The 20344-nt window shown below is 37.7% G+C and overlaps 1 protein-coding gene across 1 annotated transcript in view; it reads right to left on the bottom strand.

Moving 5' to 3' along the window:
• Positions 1-20344, bottom strand: part of SLC2A13 (solute carrier family 2 member 13) — a 518890-nt gene that overhangs the window by 101639 nt on the left and 396907 nt on the right. The window contains exon 7 of the mRNA NM_001192963.1: positions 8639-8764. Within this exon, the coding sequence (NP_001179892.1) occupies positions 8639-8764 (126 nt within the window). The remainder of the gene's footprint in view (positions 1-8638; positions 8765-20344) is intronic.

Genomic DNA, 20344 nt, shown 5'->3' with positions numbered 1-20344 from the left:
AAGAAGATATAGAAGACTATTCCAAAAGGTTTTAATGACCCAGATAACCATGATGATGTGGTCACTTACCACAGACTGGACATTCTGAAGTGTGAAGTAAAGTGGGTGGTGAGAAGCATTGCTGTGAACAAAGGTATTGGAAGTGGTGGCATTCCAGCTGAGCTATTTAAAATCCTATAATATGAAGCTGTTAAAAGTGCTGCACTCAATATGCCAGCATATTTGGAAAATTCAGTAGTGGCCATAGGACTAGAAAAGTCAGTTTTCATTCCAATCCCAAAAAAGGGCAATGCCAAAGAATGTTCGAACTACCACACAATTGCGCTCATTTCATATGCCAGTTTGGTAAAACTCAAAATCCTTCAAACTAGGCTTTAGCAGTATGTGAACTGAGAACTTCCAGATGTATAGTTGAGTTTAGAAAAGACAGAGAGAGAGATCAAGCTGCCACCATCTGTTGGATCAGATACATAAAGCGAGTTCCAGGAAAAACATCTACTTCTGCTTCATTGACTACACAGAAGTCTTTGACTGTGTGGATCACAACAAATTGTGGAAAACTCTTTAAGAGATGGGAGTACCAGACCACCTTACTAGTTTCCTGAGAAACCTGTATGTAGGTCAAGAAGCAACAGTTAGTACTGGACATGGAACAATGGACTGGTTCCAAATTGGGAAGGGAGTACATCAAATCTGCATATTGCCACCCTACTTGTTTAACTTCTTTGCAGAGGACATCATCTGAAATGCCAGGTTGGATGAATCACAAGCTGGAATCTAGAAATATCAACAATGTCAGAAATGCAGGTGATATCACTCTAATGGCAGAAAGTGAAGAGCAACTGAAGAGCCTCTTGATGAGAGTAAAAGAGAAGAGTGAAAAGAATGGCTTGAAACTCAACATTAAAAAACTAAGATCAAGGTATCCAGTCCCATCACTTTATGGCAAACAGAAGGGAAAAAAGCAGAAGCAGTGACAGATTTTCTTTTCTTGGGTTCCAAAAACACTGCAGACAGTGCCTGCAGCCGTGAAATTAAAAGATACTTGCTCCTTGGAAGGAAAACTATGATAAACCTAGACACCATATTAAAAAGCACAGATATCACTGTGCTCGCAAAGGTATGAATAGCCAAAGCTATGATTTTCCTAGTAGTCATGTATGATTGTGAGAGCTGGACCGTAAAGAAGGCTGAGTGAAAAAGAATTGATGCCTTTGAACTGTGGTGCTGGAGAAGACTCTTGAGAGTACCTTGGACAGCAAGGAGATCAAACCAGTGAATACAAAGGAAATCAACCCTGAATATTCAATGGAAGGACTGATGCTGAAGGTGAAGTTCCAAACCTTTGGCCAACTGATGCGAAGAGCCAACTCATTGGAAGAGACCCTGAGGCTAGGAAAGACTGGATGCAAAATGAGAAGGGGGCAGCAGTTGGTCAGATAACATCACTGACTTAATGGACATGAATTTGGGCGAACTCCAGGAAATAGTGGAGGACAGGAGAGCCTAGTGTGTCCACGGGGTCACAAAGAGTTGGTCATGACTTAGTGACTAAACAACAACAACATATTTTGTTAATGATAAAATAAATTCCTGTTTCTAAAGGCAAAACTTATAAATGTCTTTACAGATTAAAACACAAAGGTGATAAAGAGGAAACTTCCTTTTGCTATTTGGTCTACTTCCATACTGTCAATATTATATATTGTCACCGTAGAAATATTGCTTCCCTAGTATACCAATGAGGCATTGGAGAAGGAAATGGCAACCTACTCCAGTGTTCTTGCCTGGAGAATCCCAGGGACAGAGGAGCCTGGTGGGCTGACGTATGGGGTCGCACAGAGTCGGACATGACTGACGTGACTTAGCAGCAGCAGTATACCAATGAATGTTTTAAGGAAATGTGCTAAATATTTCTTCCAATAATTATCAAATACATACTTTACCATGTGTAAAATAGCTTATGGGAAGTTGCTATATAATGCAGGGAGTTCAGCCTGGTGCTCTGTGATGACTTAGAGGGTGAGTTGTGTGGGTGGGAGGAAGGCAGAAGATGGAGGGGATTTATGTATAGCTGATTATGTACAGCTGATTTGTGCTGCTGCATGGCAGAAACAAATACAACATTGTAAAGCAATTACCCTCCAATTCAAAAAAAGGTATTTTTTCACATAGTATGACTACAAGTAATGCATAGTATGCATATCAGGAGTACATGATTTTTATTTTTTACAACTTTCTGAGTGTTTTCATGAGTACCATGTAAACATTTAACATTGTTTATTAAAACCATATCATTCCCATTTTCCTTTAGAGGTTTCCTTTCTTGGAAATAAGTAAGAATGTAGACAATATCACTAAAATAAAATGATGGGAACATTGTATCCTCTCATTTGGAACTTTGGTACTTTCAAACCCTTATATAATTTCTGGTGATGGCAGCTTTTTCCATTTTTTAAAAAATAATTATTGACTGAATTGTCTGGTAAGGCACTGAGGGATTTAAAATAGTGCAGGATATGAACACTGGAATTTATCATCTAAGAGAAAAGATACATCCAAACTCAAATCACTATCATATAACACAATATAATTATCATATGTTAGACAGTTAAGTGCTAGAGGAAAACAGGGGATATAATAAGCATTGTTCTCAGGGGCTAATCAAAGAGACTGCAAAGAAAAAAGGTGATATCTGATCTGGGCAAAAAATAATCCGTAGAAGTCAGAGGCAGAGATTCAAAAGAGAGAGGAGGATAAATCCGAGGCAGAACACACAGAATGAGGAAAGGCAAAGAGATGCGAAATCATAATGGATATTAGGGTGATAGCAGGGGGTTTTGACTGGCTAGAATTCTATATGGAAGAGAGGTGGGTGGCTGGGAAAACAGGCTGGGTGTTGTATCAGAGTGCAGCTTTGAGAAAAATATCTGCTGAATGGATACAATAAACCAGGAATCAGTCCAAGTTAGAACAATGAATTGCCAAATAAGGATCTAGCTAGCTATTTTGATGTATCTAATTACAGAGCGGACATGTTATATTATAGGAAACAAACACTGAATCAGCACATTAAGAAAGTACCCCTAATTAGCAATACTTTTAAAGAATCAGGATGTTTGAAGTTCCAGAATATATTATTTATATTTTTGTGTATAGAAAGCCAGGAGAAAAGGAGGTGGATGAATAGACATAGACAAATAAATAGAAAGTATTCTAATGTACTTATCTGTTGGTGGTGGTTTAGGTGGTTTAGGTGGTTTAGTCGCTAAGTCGTGTCCGATTCTTGCGATCCCATGGACTGTAACCTGTCAGGCTCCTCTGTCCATGAGATTCTCCAGGCAAGAATACTGGAGTGGGTTGCCATTTCCTTCTCCAATGCATTAAAGTGAAAAGGGAAACTGAAGTCGCTCAGTCATGTCTGACTCTGAGCAACCCCATGGACTGCAGCCTACCAGGCTCCTCCGTCCATGGGATTTTCCAGGCAAGAGTACTGGAGTGGGTTGCCATTCCCCTCTCCTACAGACACATACATACACAAATACATATATGTGGTGTAAATTATAAGTGTGCAACTTTCAGTATAATTGAAAAAATTATACTATATCCTGTTTTTTTTTTCTTTTAAACATTATTTTAAAGTCTCTTAAATTTTTTTGGTAACATAAGGTTCTTTTTGTGTTCATTCTTCTGTCTGTCACACGTGGTAGCTTTTTTTCATAAATTGATATAGTTTAAAATTTTTTACTGCTATCTCATATTTGCTTTCGATGGAAGTCTCATATGTCCTGGGTTCTGATAACTGCATGTTTGCTAAGATAGCTTTATGGATGTCTCCAGTTTGGGACCCACATTTTGATTTTTTACTATTCATGTTTCTCAACTGATGGCTCCCCTTCACAAGGGCAGTATGTAATTAGAAGCCACATTTCCCTATGGTAAAGGCTTCTGGTTTGCTTTCTCATGTGTGACACTGTTTCAACTCAGGGTCCCAAGTGGGTCACAGAGAGTTTTGCCCAGCACAGTCCAACAAATTTTCTTGTCTCTGTTTCAGAGCCTAGGTGGCCCATCATAGTTCTAGAGGTAAGACTTGGAGTTTTGCCTTCTTAGCACCTAAAACACTAGCCTCTCACCTTTTAGACTGCCTTCTGTTCTGATATTCTTGTATGCTGTTGGGTTTCCACATGGGCTTTTGCTGCTCTCACTCTCACTGGTAGCATTTGGGCATTTCTCTCAAGTTCAGCTGTGAATTAAACCTATATTTGCCTCTGTGTGGGATGCATGTGGGAGATGCAGAGGATGATGGGCAGGAGGAAAGATTTTCTATTAGTTCAGTGTACTGAATTTTCTAGGAGTATGTTAAATGATTTTAACATGGGTTTTCCTTTTTAAAAGTTTTTAATTATAAAATACACAATACACAAAATTTACTATCTTAATTAACCATTTAAATTTTTAATCATTTTAAACTGCATAGTTCAGCAGTAAGTATATTCACCTTATTGTGTAAGCAATCTCCAAAACTCATTCCATTTTCCAAAACTGAAACCCCATAACCATTAAACAACAACTCCCTATTTCCTTCTTCCCTCTGCTTGTGGCAACTACTATTCTTCATTCTTCCTCTATAAACCTGAGTACTCTAGGTACCTCATGTTAATGGAATCATACGATATTTGCTCATTGCACTCATCATCTTGTATTCAAGGCTCATTCATGTTGTAGTAGCCAGAATTTCTTTTCTTTAAATATGTATAATTGTATGTATATACAGTTTGCTTATCCATTTGTCTGTCAAGTAGCATTTGAGTCGCTTCCAACTTCTGGCTATTGTGAACAATGCTGCTGTTTTTTATGTTATTCAAATAAAACTTCAAGACCTTATTTTCAATGCTTTTGGATGCATACCCAAAATGGAATTATTAGATGACATAATTCTATCTTAAAATTATGTAAAAACCGCCACACTGTTTTCTGTAGTGGCTGCACCATGTTATATTCCTATCTACAGTGCATACAGTTTCCAATTTTTCCACATCTTCCGCAACAATTATTGTTTTATTTTTCTTTGTTATTTTTTTTATCCTAAGGCATCTGAGATAATACTTCATTGTAGTTTTGACTTGCATTTCCCTAATAATTAGTGCTGCTGAACAGTTTTTCATGAGCTTTGTCATTTGTATATCTTTTTTGGAGAACAGGGATAAACAAAAAACTTTTTGATTAAAATATAACAGGCTTTCCCGGTGGCTCAGTGGTAAAGAATCCATCTGCAATGAGGAGATGCAGGAGATGTGGGTTCAATCCCTGAGTTGGGAAGATCCCCTAGAGGAGGGCCTGGCAACTCACGCCAGTATTCTTTCTTAGAGAATCTCATGCAAAGAGGAACCTGTCAGGCTACATACAGTTCATAGGGTGGCAAAGACTTGGACAAGACTGAAGCAACTGAGCACATACACTCACATGGAAAAGCATACTGATTGACAAAGTTTTATTTCAAATTAATTGTAGTTAATTATAAGGACAAATGCTTTTCATTATGTTGAGATAAAAATCAGCATACTCTTTATCACGAATGGTATTACCCTTCTATCTGGTGTTTTTCAGGAAACAGCTACAACTAGAGATTCTTTGCAGCTGAAGATGGAGAAGCTCTATACAGTCAGCAAAAACAAGACCTGGAGCTGACTGTGGCTCAGATGATCGGCTCCTTATTGCAAAATTCAGGCTTAAACTGAAGAAAGTAGGGAAAACCATTTGGCAATTCAGGTATGACCTAAATCAAATCCCTTATGATTATACAGCGGAGATGATGAATAGATTCCAGGGATTAGATCTGGTAGACAGAATGCCTACCAGAAAAACTATGAAAAAACAGAACAACTATGGATGGAGGTTTGTAACATTGTACAGAAGGCAGTGACCAAAACCATCCCCAAGAAAAAAATATGCAAGAAGCCTTCTTATGTGAATAATGCAAAGAAACAGAGGAAAACAACAGAATGGGAAAGAAAAGAGATCCCTTCAAGAAAATTGAAGATAACAAGGGAATATTTCTTGCAAGGATGGGTACAATAAAGGACAGAAAAGGCAAGGATCTAACAGCAGCAGAAAGGATTAAGAAGAGGTGGCAAGAATACACAAAAGAACTATTCAAAAAAGGTCTTAATGACTCGGATAACCATGATGGTTTGGTTACTCACTTAGCCAGACAACCTGGAGTGTGAAATCAAATGGGCCTTATAAGGATTACCACAACAAAGCTGGTGGAGGTGATGGGATTCCAACTGAGCTATTTCAAATCCTAAAAGATGTTGCTATTAAAGTGCTGCACTCAGTATGCCAGCAAATTTGGAAAACTCAGCAGTGGCCATAGGACTGGAAAAAGCGTTTTCATTCCATCCCCAAAGAAGGGTAATGCCAAAGAATGTTCAAATTACTGTAAAGTTGTGCTCATTTCACATGCTAGCAAGGTAATGCTCAAAATCCTTCAAGCTAGTCTTGAAGTATGTGAAGTCTTGAAGTACGTGAACTGAGAATTCCAATACTTTGGCCACCTGATGTGAAGAGCTGACTCACTGGAAAAGACCCTGATGCTGGGAAAGATTGAAGACAACAGGAGAAGGGGGAAGCAGAGGATAAGATGGTTTGATGGCATCATTGACACAATGGACATGAGTCTGAGCAAACTCTGAAAGATAGTGAAGGACAGGGAAGCCTGGCGTGCTGCAGTCCATGGGATCGCAAAGCATCAGACATGACTTGGCAACTCCAACAACAGAGATCCGTGATTATGTCATTGCATTGCCTCAATACTTGTTCCCAAAACATCTATAAATAGTATATCTTGAATAGGAATCCAAGCTAAAGGTAGATTTTTCCCTGAAAATTCCATTCTAGGTAATTGCATAAAACCTATCAACAAAATAAACAAAATTATAATGAATGCTATTTTATCTACAATTGGAGAATCTGTTGTAGGAATTTTTCATGATAAACACATCCTGCATTTTTTGTTTTCTTTGTAGGATAGATTGAGGTAACCCAGCATGGTGACCAAGCTAAGAGGAAGACTGCTACTCAGCAAAGAGAAGAGTGAGAAAATCTGTTTTCTTTCTAAGGTGGGAGGTAAAGATTTTTAGGTTATTATTCTATTAATAATATTGCACAAGCATAAAAGTTTCCTGTATATTTTGTTTAGTTCTTTGTATTTTTCCTACTTGGGTATTATCTATTTTCACTTTTCTCTAGTAGTGGGTGTAGCCCAGGAATAATGGTACAAAAATATAAATAAAATCTAAAATACGTATAAATAAAAGAAATAATACATTTTTCTATTAAAAAGTTGTAAAGTTTGTTAGTTGCAAAAAGAATAAAACTCTTATTTTGAGACCACCAACCTATAGACCTTCTTGTGAGAAAGAGATAAACATAATTTTAGTGTCCCCATAAGTTTTTAAATGAATTCTATGAAGTACAGGAAACTACAAACAGTTTGAAACTGTTCATAATTCAAACTGTTCATAATTCTTGACTAGAAACTTTTAGGCTTCTTCTATTGAAAAAAATCAAAAGGATTAAAACTATAAAGTATTACATTCAGAAATAATTAATCAATTAACTTCCTAATAAATCTTGACTAATGAAAGGCATACACTAGATGTTTTTAAAAGAAGCTCTTTCAAGTTTTCATTTTAAGTAATAATTGTATTTCTTTTACATATTTCTTTTTAATCAGTGTATTTAAAATATGATCTGGATTTTCACTCAATATCATATAATTTACTACTATTACTTTGGAATAATTCCATAATAAAATTATTAATGAGAACAACATAATTATTAATACTGATACATTATGCTTTCTGGCTCCTAGGAGATATAAGCACTTTATTACAGATTTCATTGCCTTCCCCAGTATTAGGAGGCAGACAGCATGAGAGCATGGTAATCTTTTTTTGAGAATTTAAAATGCAAAAGCCATGTCAAATAATATTTACATGTTTCTGTATCCATGAATATGAATGTTAGCTCATAAATATGGGATATTTGTTCTACACAAATGTTTCATTTATGTGCCTACTCTAAACCAATGGGATCTGTCATAAAGAGAAAGATTCACAGTTTCTCATACATGTCCATAATTACCAGCTTTATCCTTATTTTGTTTAATTTCTCTGACTTCCAGAAACGTACAATATGAATTAAAGAATTTAAAATGATAGTAATTCACTGTGACTTCACAATTTTATGTCTTTCACTTAAGTTTTAGAGTTTGGAAATTATTGGTATAATTAAAAAATACCCAGTGGGAGAAACTACCGTGGCAATATTTAGCGATACTTGCCTCAAGGTCCAGACTCCTGTAATTTATTAGAACAGAGTTGGGTCTGGAATTTGGATTTCCTGAAGTCTAGGCTTGAGTTTATTTGCTAAGTTTGTGAAGCATACAGTTGGAATATTTCTACCCACTCTCATCAGAATATGTTGCAAAGTATTGTAAAGAACAAAGATTCTTTAAAAGAAGACCAATTTAAAAGAAGTAGAGTGTGTAAGTGCAGTCATTCTGTAAGTTTAAAAATAAGTCTCAAGCTGAAATTTTATTGTATATTCTTATGGTATGTAGTGAGCAACATACCTGCCCCAGGCTGCCTCATTTGTGGATGCTTTATTAACTGGAACACAGGAAGAGTCGATGACGGTTGATTTATTCATCTGATAACAGAAACCGCAGTCTGGATCCAACATACATTCATTACAGTAACTGTAAAATGAAACGAGTTGTAGTCATGTTAACAGAGACAACTGATGCTCAGCACACACTGTATTCTATGCGCTCCCCTGCATTTTCCACTCTACTCTGCAGTAAGCTTGGGGCCATGTGACTCTGTTTGGCTCTGGCAAACAACTTGTGATAAGGCAGGTGAGAACTGGCTGATTTCTTCCATCTCCCCCTACTCTGGATGTAGCAACTTTGGAAACCACTTTGAAATGTAGGTGGACTGGATGTGCAATATTGTATGTAGAAGAACTCCAGTCTGCCAGCAGCAAATATACTTTTGCTTTCCTAAGCCACTGAGATTTTTTACCAGAGTACGGACTGGTCCATTTTGAAACAGCTGCTGCTGCTGCTACTAAGTCACTTCAGTCGTGTCCGACTCTGTGCGACCCCATAGATGGCAGCCCACCAGGCTCCCCCGTCCCTGGGATTCTCCAGGCAAGAACACTGGAGTGGGTTGCCATTTCCTTCTCCAATGCATGAAAGTGAAAAGAGAAAGTGAAGTCACTCAGTTGTGTCCGACTTTTAGCGACCCCATGGACTGCAGCCCACCAGACTCCTCCATCCATGGGATTTTCCAGGCAAGAGTACTGGAGTGGGGTGGCATTGCCTTCTCCGTTTGAACCAGCTACCTGGTTCCAAACTGTACCAAAGCATTTACTTCTCTTAAATGTTTCCATCATGTACTATATCTTTTAAAAAATGGAATTTCTTCCTAAAATAGATAATGAAATAGAAAATTCAAAGAATGAAAAAAAATTACATCTAGAGCAAAAAGTTAAAAAATAAAAATGCCACCACCTTAAGAATGGTCAGAGTTAACATCCTGGGGGATACTTGTACTTTTAATAAATATATATTGAAAATCAACTATGTTGTATGCTTAATTAAAAGAAGTTGTAACCTTTAAAAACTGCATAAATTTTTCTGAAAAAGAGAAAAGAAAAAAGGTTGGTATAGGCGAAAAGGCTAACTTTTCCCATCCATTGTTTGGATTACAGAGCCATTACCAACTAATTATCACTCACCTAACAGCAATATCCTAACTTCAGGAAAATTTTAAAGAGGCAAAACCCTTTAGAGGGCAGGATTTTCCAACATAAGCCAACAGTGTGCTTGTAGAATAAGTCTCCTCACTGTCATACTATTTGCCAGACAAACCTGGAACACTTTATACACAGTAGGCACCTATAAGGTATGGAGACCCTAAGATGAATAAATTAAAGTTCCTGCTCTGCTCCTTGGTAGATAAAAGGCAAGGATTAGAAATAGCTATACCTTCTAATAATGATGATATGATAGAAAAAAGAAATACTCTAAAGGCAGAGACCTGATTATTTGCCTGTAAGAATGGGGGATAATTTCAGAGATGATATTTGAGCTGGATCATAAGAGAAATTTACCAGGGAAAGAAGTAGAGAGAAGAGTATTTCAGGGAACAACTTATTACATAATTAAAGATAAGTCAGTACAGATTTATTAAATATCTGCTTTGTACAAGTAATTACACAGTGGGATGTGGGAAAGAAATAGGGTAAGAACTAATGCAAGCTATCTGAAAAAGACATGAATCATCAAAATCAAAATACTTCTTTGATGCATTTAGCTAAATGGAAAAGACTGGCATTGTTTAAAACTTAGACCACTGCCATTCTGTCTGTAAATCTTTACAAATAGTCTATTTTTAATGAGACTTTCAGTTCAGTTCAGTTCAGTCGCTCAGGTGTCCGACTCTTTGCAACCCCATGAATCACAGCGCGCCAGGCCTCCCTGTCCATCACCAACTCCCGGAGTTCACTCAAACTCATGTCCATCGAGTCAGTGATGCCATCCAGCCATCTCATCCTCTGTCGTCCCCTTTTCCTCCTGCCCCCAATCCCTCCCATCATCAGGGTCTTTTCCAATGAGTCAACTCTTCTCATGAGGTGGCCAAAGTACTGGAGTTTCAGCTTCAGCATCAGTCCTTCCAATGAACACCCAGGACTGATCTCCTTTAGGATGGACTGGTTGGATCTCCTCCAGTCCAAGGGACTTTCAAGAGTCTTCTCCATGTTCAAAAGCATCAATTCTTCGGTGCTCAGCTTTCTTCACAGTCCAACTCTCACATCCATACATGACCACTGGAAAAACCATAGCCTTGACTAAATGGACCTTTGTTGGCAAAGTAATATCTCTGCTTTTTAATATGCTATCTAGGTTGGTCATAACTTTCCTTCCAAGGAGTAAGCGTCTTTTAATTTCATGGCTGCAATCACCATCTGCAGTGATTTTGGAGCCCCCCCAGAAAATAAAGTCTGACACTGTTTCAGTTGTATACTAAAAGCAAAAAAAAAAAAAAAAGAGGTCTTTCAAAGCCTACCAAAAGATCAATATACTTTAGAAAGGTGATACAGTATTGTGAACCTAAAATTGTCCACACCTATGATAAACAGAATAAAATAGAAATCATGAGAGGTACTCTGAGCTTCTGGCTTTAAGAACTAGACTAGGCTAATTTGGAAGGGAAGATCATTCCTACTAGTATTTTGTTCGTTTATTCTGCCCATATGAAGTAGAATTAAAACCCCTGATGGTTTCAGTGGCTTTAAATGATAATTATTTGGGAAATGTCAATTCACCCATTTGTAGAGAAATAACTATTTAAATTTTTTGAAAAATACTTATTTCCCATAAAAGGCCCCAAACCAGTTTCCTATTGCATGTGCATGTCAGACATACGAGGCATTATCCATAATGCTTCACCTCCTCCATCACCTTTTCAAACATCAACTCTGACCACGACCTCCAATTATTCTATCTTCCTTACTAGCAGATCATCTGCTCTGCCATGATCATTTATTTAACAAATACAATATATTACACTTACTCTGTGCCAGGCACTATTCTAGGAGCTGGGACTTGTTAGTGAATAAAAATGATGTTGACTTGTATACTAGACCTTGTGACAACCTCCAGTTAATTGATTTGCTCCCTATTCATTAGCTCTTTCCTTTTTTTCTCTTTTTGATTTTTAAAAAAACTTTATTGGTGTATAGTTCATTTATAATTTGTGTGGGTTTCTGGTGTACAGCAAAATGACTCAGTTATACATACACATATATTCTATAGGCCATTACAGAATATTGAATAGAGTTTGTTGTGCTGTAAGTAGGACTTTATTAATTATCTATTTTATATACAGTAGTATGCATATGTCAACCCGAATCTCCCAATTTATCCCTTTTCCCCTTATGAGAGGGGTGATTTTTATTAAAAATTTTTTTTTACATGTACACCATTTTTTTAAATAGTAAAATATGTTCATCAGTTTTCATATCAATCGCTAGACTAAAAATAAAAGATAATTATAATTGAAAGCCATATGGGAACATGATTAACCTAACAATATAAAATAATTACATATAGTTTGGGGGGTCAAGCAGAGTGATGTGGTGAGTGGAAATACATACACACATGTTTTCATCTGCCCAGGCAGTCTATGTCTTTGGTTGGTACATTTAATCCATTTAAATTTCAGGAAATTATCAATAGTTATGATCTTATTACCATTTTCCTAATTGTTTTGGGTTTATTTTCTGTTGGTATTTTCCTTCTCTTGTGTTTCCTGCCTAGAGAAATTCCTTTAGCATTTGTTGTAAAGCTGGTTTGGTGGTGCTGACTTCTCTTAACTTTTGCTTGTTTGGAAAGCTTTTGATTGCTCCATCAAATCTGAATAAGAGTCTTGCTGGGTAGAGTATTCTTGATTGTAGGTTCCTCCCTTTCATTACTTTAAATATTTTGTGCCAATTCCCTTCTGGCTTATACAGTTTTTGTTGAGAAATCAGCTGGTAGCCTGATGAAAATTACCTTTTATGTTATTTGTCATTTTTCCCTTGTTACTTTTAATATTTTATCCTTGTCTTTAATTTTTGTCTTTGATTACTTTGTGTCCTTTATCTATATTCTGTTCTGTGGCAGTGATTTCCACCATTCTGACCTCCAGGTCATTTATCTGTACTTCTGCCTCAGTTACTCTGCTATCAATTCCATCTCATGTATTATTCACTTCTCTTTGTTTGTTCTTTAGTTCTTGTAGGTCTTTGGTAAACATTTCTTGCACCTTCTCCATTGTTTCCCAAGATCCCGGATCATCTTCACTATCATTATTCTGAATTCTTTATCTAGAAGGTTGCCTATCTCCATTTCATTTAGCTGTTTTTCTAGGGTTTTATCTTTTCCCTTCATCTGGGACATAATTTTCTGCTTTTTCATCCTGATTTACTTTCTGTAATGTCTTTTTTGTTTCAGCTGCTGTGGGACTGTGGTTCTTCTTGCTTCTTCTGTCTCTTCTCTGGTGGAGGAGGCTGAGAGGCTTGTGTAAGCTTCCTGATGGGATGGACTGGCAAAGGAAAAAACTAGGTCTTGCTCTAGCAAGTGGGGCATTACTCAGTAAAACTTTAATCCAATAATATGTTGATGGCTGGTGTTTCATTCCCTTCTGGTACTTGTTTGGCTTGAGGGGACCCAGTTCTGTAGTCTATGGGTTCTATGGTAGGGTTAACAGTGAACTCCAAGAGGGTTTACACCAAGGGAGACATTCCTGGCCTGTTGCTGCCAGTGGCCCTGTCCTTGTGGTGAGGCCTTGCCAATCCATGCCTCCACAGGAGACCCTCCAACACTTGCAGGTAGTTTTGGTTCAGTCACCTGTGGGATCACTGCTCCTTTCCTCTGGGTCTTGGTGCACACAAGATTTTGTTTGTACCCTCCAAGACAGGAGTCTGTTTCCCCCAGTTCTGTGGAAGTCCTATAGTCAAATCCCACTGGTCTTCAAGGTCAGATTTGCTGGGGACTCCCAGTCCCATTGTTAGATCCCTAGGCTTGGAACCCTGATGTGGGGTTCAGAACTTCTAAGAGTGGGAGAACTTCTTTGGTGTTATTGTTCTCCAGTTTGTGGGTTACCCACACTGCAGATATGAGATTTGATTTTATCGTGATTGTGCCCTTCCTACCATCCTGCTGTGGCTTCTTCTTTGTCTTTGGATATGAGGTATCTTCTTTTGGTGGGTTCCAGAGTCTTCCTGTCAATGGTTATTCAATAGCTAGTTGCAATTTTGGTACTCTCACAGGAGGAGATAAATCTACATCTTTCTACTCCACCATCTTGAACTGGAAGCAAGCTTTTTTTCCTTTAGTTCTGTCATTAACTAGCTTATTGCCCATGACTCATCATTTCAATATCCTAAAATTCCCTGCCTATTTATCTTCTTATCTCACCCATCTAACCATTATATGAATGTCAACATTTGCCTTTTCTGTGCCTTTACACACATACCCAACGCAACTGAAGGAATTACACAGCAGAGCAGATCAGTAGTTCCTCTATACCATACTACTACCAGCCTCAACAGGATCCTCAATAGCCTAAAATTCTTAATAGTTTTCCCTAGTCAACTCCATTGGAGGACTGTTTCAACCATTTGGCACAAAAACTATTCCTCAGATCTCCAAAGCTTCATTTCTCTTTACTCTCTGCAAAGGAACTCACCTCAAGTTTAACAGAGAAAACAGATGAAAGTGGCAAAAATGAGAAATTTATAACTTTATAGCAAACCATTCTATTAATACTTTCCTATTTGTAAAGAACCCGTCTGCCAATGCAGGAGGAGCAAGAGACTCAGGTTTGATTGCTGGGTCAGAAGATCCCCTGGAGGAGAGCATGGCAACCCACCCCAGTATTCCTGTCTAGAGAACCCCCAGGACAGAGGAGCCTGGTGGGTTATAGTCCATAGGGTTGTCTGTCCAAAGAGTCAGACACAACTGAAGCAACTTAGAAGGCACGCACACACTCCAGTTACAAGGAGAAGCCGTTCTTCTCAGCTAAGGTCATCTGGACTTTCATCCATTCAATCTCCTCAGGGCATCTCAGACCTGATTATTGTCCCTTCTTTCTCTTACGATAGAGCATTAGATTTTTGATTTTGATATCTTTCTCCTTTTAAATGTAGGCATTTATAGCTATAAATTTCTCCCTAAGCACTGCTTTAGCTGCATCCCATATTTGGTGGAGTATATCTTCATTTTCACCCATCTCAAATTATTTAGTAATTTTCCTTGTAATTTCTTCTTTGATCCACTGGCAACTGAAGAGTGTGTTATTTAATTTTCACATGCTTGTGAATTTCCTAGATTTCTTTATTTGTGATCTCTCTTTTCTCCCAATTGTGATCAGAGAACATATTCTGTATGATTTTAATCCTTTTAAAATTTACCTAGGCTCATTTTGCAGCCTAGCATATGACCTATCTTAGAGAATGCTTCTTGTACACTTATGAAGAATGTGTTATTCTGTTCTTGGGTGAAGTATTCGCTCAGTGTTTGTTAGATTTAGATGGTTTATAGTTAATATACTAATCTTATAACATCATAACCTGATGGTTTCTAACCACTTAACTTCGCCCACATCCTGGAAATAGTAATCTGGAACAGGAATCAGTAAACTATGGCCCTTGAGACAAATATAAATCAGCCCATTTTAAAAATAAAGTTTTACTGAAACATAGCAATGCCCATTTGTTTACTTATCTATGAATGCCTACAACTTAAAGGGCAGAGCTGAGAAGTATAACAGAATCTATATGGCCTGCAAAGCCACAGATATTTACTATCTTACCCTTTACAGGAAGTTTGCTGATCCCTGACCTAAACCACACATATAGATTTTTCATTCCTTTCCTCAAGATTTCTTTCTTATTTCTACAATAACTGTTCTTTTCCCCAGAGATCTCCCACACTCCTTTCTTCCTGACACTTGACTGACTTCACAGGTTTGAGTCCCTCTCTGTCAGACTTTCATGTTAAACCACGTTAACCACCAGACCCTGAACGTTTTTGTATTTAGATTCTATTGCCTATAAACTTTTATGTCTGGTTCTTTCTAACCATCTTTGTTCTTACTTTCTATATCTAAATTGCTCTGCACTGGTGGAGAATTAACATAACCATGAATACTGGTAACGCTATACATGCACAGTGTACAGCTGAAGCTGGATCTTCACTGCTGCAGGGAAACGTCTATGCTATACTATGCTAAGTCACTTCAGTCGTGTCCGACTCTGTGCGACTCCATAGACGGCAGCCCACCAGGCTCCCCCGTCCCTGGGATTCTCCAGGCAGAACACTGGAGTGGGTTGTCATTTCCTTCTCCAACGCATGAAAGGGAAAAGAGAAAGTGAAGTCGCTCAGTCGTGTCCGACTTTTAGCGACCCCATGGACTGCAGCCTACCAGGCTCCTCCGTCCATGGGATTTTCCAGGCAAGAGTAATGGAGTGGGGTGCCACCTGCTCTCAATCTCACAACTGATATCCCAAATGCCCACAACTTTCCTCCAATCCTAATCCTTATTCCCTCTTACAAATCTTTTAGATTTAGGTCTTTCTTGCTTCCCAGTAAAAACTGAAGGGATTAGGAATGAACATTTTCAACTTTAAATTCAGACTGAACCAAGATATCTATAGTCACAGCTATCCTCACCTCTTTTCCCCCAGGCTCTGAAAAAGAATTGTTCGTTCGAAGGTCAGCATTCTATTAGAACTTTTAATCTTACTCCCCTTGGCCTTTACTGGACCAACACTTTATCCCATTGGATATTTTCTTCCCTTTATACATTCAGTCCTCTCCTAGAACTTATCCCATAGTTAATATGAGGCTTTTCTATATTAAAAAAAAGCATGGAAATTATCTTTTTGTACTGCTTCACATCAGTTTATAGAGGTCAGTCAATTTCATCAATCAGTGTTCAATTTCATCACCATCTCAGGGTGTGGGCCACTGTTTGGGAACTGAGGTTTGCTGACTCATCTGGACTGTAGAGTCTCTCAGACTCCTGGAGGCAGAGTATGATTTCCTACCATTCCCTTATCCTTGACCTGGAATACATATTTTTCATCATATGGACTATCTTATGGCAAAATTCTCCCAAATGTAACATTTTTAACTTGGACTTGACATTTGGAAGATAACTCAAAACTTTAAATATCCTGGGGAATCTGCTAATTGACCTTTTACAGAAAGCATATATCATAACTGTGAGTTTAACAAATAGGATTGAAAAAAAGGGGCAATTTCTAGAAGTGGCTATTTTTTATTCATGATTTGCTCTTTAATGCTTTCTTGAATATGACCTGATAAATTTACATGAAATTTCCTAAATATAAAAGCTTAGAATTTAAATATATTGTTACAAAATCAGTGCTCATAAAAATATTCCAATAATAGATTAAATTTTTTTTTTTTTTTTTTGGTAAAAAACAGACTTATATCTTAGGCCCTATTTGTCCCCTTTCACAGTATGACCTGGAGTGAGTCCTAAATTCTGGACTTCAAGTTTTCCATCCCAAGAGCACATGATCTCTAAGAACCCACCTGGCTGCATGACTCTACATGAAAGGAAAAGACAGAAATGTATATACTCTCATTCTAAACTCACACAAACTTTAACAGTGTAAAACATATTAGGATGCCATCTCACAAATATTTACTCTTACATATTTATTTCAAGGGCAGAGATTGTAAGTGTGCCTTACTTTAAGAAAGTGTTTTTTAAAAAGAATTGGTAAATTACATAAAATAGAGATTCCTCTCTTTTAATACAAAATATTTTAAATCTCCTCCAAGTAAATATGTAGTACAGATGATGGTGATGACTTTCATTTTTTCTCTGTGCATACCTCTACTATAGAATTTACAAAGTTCTTTACTGACTGGTTTGCAAGGACCCAAGGGAAAAAGTCATGCTTACCAACTCTGCAACTGCAGAATCTCATTGTAGCCTAGATACCCGTGCATGTTTATAGAAAGAATCAAATGATGATAGCTCTTTAAATTAAGGCACACTGTAGTTTCATTAATCTGTTTCTTCTCATTAATGAAAAATTTTTTGAGGGTGGGTAATTAGGAATGAATATCTGAGATATTTTGGTAAAGAAATTAAAACAAAGTAAAACCAATTGTCAATAAATCAATAACCAATAAATAATCAATAAATCAATAACCAAAAAAATCAATAACCTCAGATATGCAGATGACACCACCCTTATGGCAGAAAGTGAAGAGGAACTAAAAAGCTTCTTGATGAAGGTGAAAGAGGAGAGTGAAAAAACTGGCTTAAAACTCAACATTCAAAAAACGAAGATCATGGCATCTGGTCCCATCACTTCATGGGAAATAGATGGGGAAACAGTGGAAACAGTGTCAGACTTTATTTTTCTGGGTTCCAAAATCCTTACAGATGGTGACTGCAGCCATGAAATTAAAAGATGCTTACTCCTTGGAAGGAAAGTTATGACCAACCTAGATAGCATACTGAAAAGCAGAGACATCACTTTGCCAACAAAGGTTCGTCTAGTCAAGGCTATGGTTTTTCCAGTGGTCATGTATGGATGTGAGAGTTGGACTGTGAAGAAAGGTGTGCGCCGAAGAATTGATGCTTTCGAACTGTGGTGTTGGAGAAGACTCTTGAGAGTCCCTTGGACTGCAAGAAAATCCAACCAGTCCATTCTGAAGGAGATCAGCCCTGGGATTTCTTTGGAAGGAATGATGCTGAAGCTGAAACTCCAGTACTTTGGCCACCTCATCGAAGAGTTGACTCATTGGAAAAGACTCTGATGCTGGGAGGGATTGGGGGCAGGAGGAGAAGGGGATGACAGAGGATGAGATGGCTGGATGGCATCACTGACTTGATGGACGTGAGTCTGAGTGAACTCCGGGAGTTGGTGATGGACAGGGAGGCCTGGTGTGCTGCGATTCATGGGGTCGCAAAGAGTCGGACACGACTGAGCAACTGAACTGAACTGTAAACCAATTGTCAAACGGTACTTCAAGCTAAGCCCTGCTTTCAAATTGCCAGAGGATAAAGCTGCCATTTGCAAACATTTAACCCACAACCCAAATGGAACTGGTTAGCAATTTTGATAATTCACTTGCAGAAATAGAAGCTACAAGGGCCAATTGCCTTGAAGTTCCAAGAAGAGAGCCATACAAAAAGAGAGCTCTCTTTTACATCATAGCCTGCAAAATTTCATAGTAAAAGGACATCATAAATGATATTTAAAGAGAAATAGTAGTAGATAATTGTGCTCAGAATGCATGCTATTGTTTTTGACTGTGGACAATTACAGTTGGGGAAATTATACAATAGACAGTGTTACACTACAGGATGAAACTGCCGAGGAACCTAGCACAGTGTACTAGAAACTCTACTAGGAGATTGGTAAATATATAATCCAGGCAATAACTACAATTAGAACCAAAAAGTTCTTGTCTTGTTAGTTTCAAGGAAGGGTTTAACTTGTTAATCTGACCTTTTTTTTTTTTTTTTTTTGAAGGGAGAAAAATAAGTATGCACATATTTAGAAAAAAAAAACTGGTTCTAAAAATTTTAAATACTTTCAACTAAAGTAAAAAAAACCGGCAGAATAAAAGGCAGCTTAGTGTCTAAGCAAGAGAAATGATGTCCTATTTTGATTTAACCAGTCATTTACATGTTTCACATGGCACTCAGGCTCTTAACCAAATGTGCCTTTTTCTCTTGACTGAGACAATCTTTTAATGATTGATTCGGGTTAATTTAGATTATTTTAAGTTTATACTCTGTGAAGTCAAGTATGAACCTGGCTCTAGAGAAAACAGTTCATTTGTTTTTAAGACCAGGAGCTGACTGTGATTCAGATCATGAACTCCTTATTGCCAAGTTCAGACTTTAATTGAATAAAGTGCGGAAACCACTAGACCATTCAGGTATGACCTAAATTAAATCCCTTATGATTATATAGTGGAAGTGAGAAATATATTTACGGGACTATATCTGATAGACAGAGTCCTGATGAACTATTGACAGAGGTTCGTGACATTGTACAGAAGACAGGGAGCAAGATCATCCCCAAGAAAAAGAAATGCAAAAAAGCAAAATGGCTGTCTGAGAAGGTCTTACAAATAGCTGTGAAAACAGGAGAAGTGAAAAGCAAAGGAGAAAAGGAAAGATATACCCATTTGAATGCAGAGTTCCAAAGAATAGCAAGGAGAGATAAGAAAGCCTTCCTCAGCTATCAATGAAAAGAAATAGAGGAAAACAATAGAATGGGAAAGACTAGAGATCTCTTCAAGAAAATTAGACATACCAGGGAAGATTTCAGGCAAAGATGGGCTCAATAAAGGACAGATGGTATGGACCTAACAGAAGCAGAAGATACTAAGAGGTGGCAAGAATACACAGAAGAACTGTACAAAAAAGATATTCATGACCCAGATAATCATGATGGTGTAATCATTCACCTAGAGCCAGACATCCTGGAATGTGAAGTTAAGTGGGCCTTAGAAAGCATCACTACGAACAAAGCTAGTGGAGGTGATGGAATTCCAGTTGAGCTATTGCAGATCCTAAAAGATGATGCTGTGAAAGTGCTGCACTCAATATTTCAGCAAATTTGGAAAACTCAGCAGTGGCCACAGGACTGGAAAAGGTCAGTTTTCACTCCAATCCCAAAGAAAGGCAATGCCAAAGAATGCTCAAACTACCACACACTTGCACTT

Source organism: Bos taurus, chromosome 5 (assembly GCF_002263795.3).
Source record: "Bos taurus isolate L1 Dominette 01449 registration number 42190680 breed Hereford chromosome 5, ARS-UCD2.0, whole genome shotgun sequence".
NCBI lineage: Eukaryota > Metazoa > Chordata > Mammalia > Artiodactyla > Bovidae > Bos > Bos taurus.
This window is presented reverse-complemented; position numbering and strand designations above follow the sequence as displayed.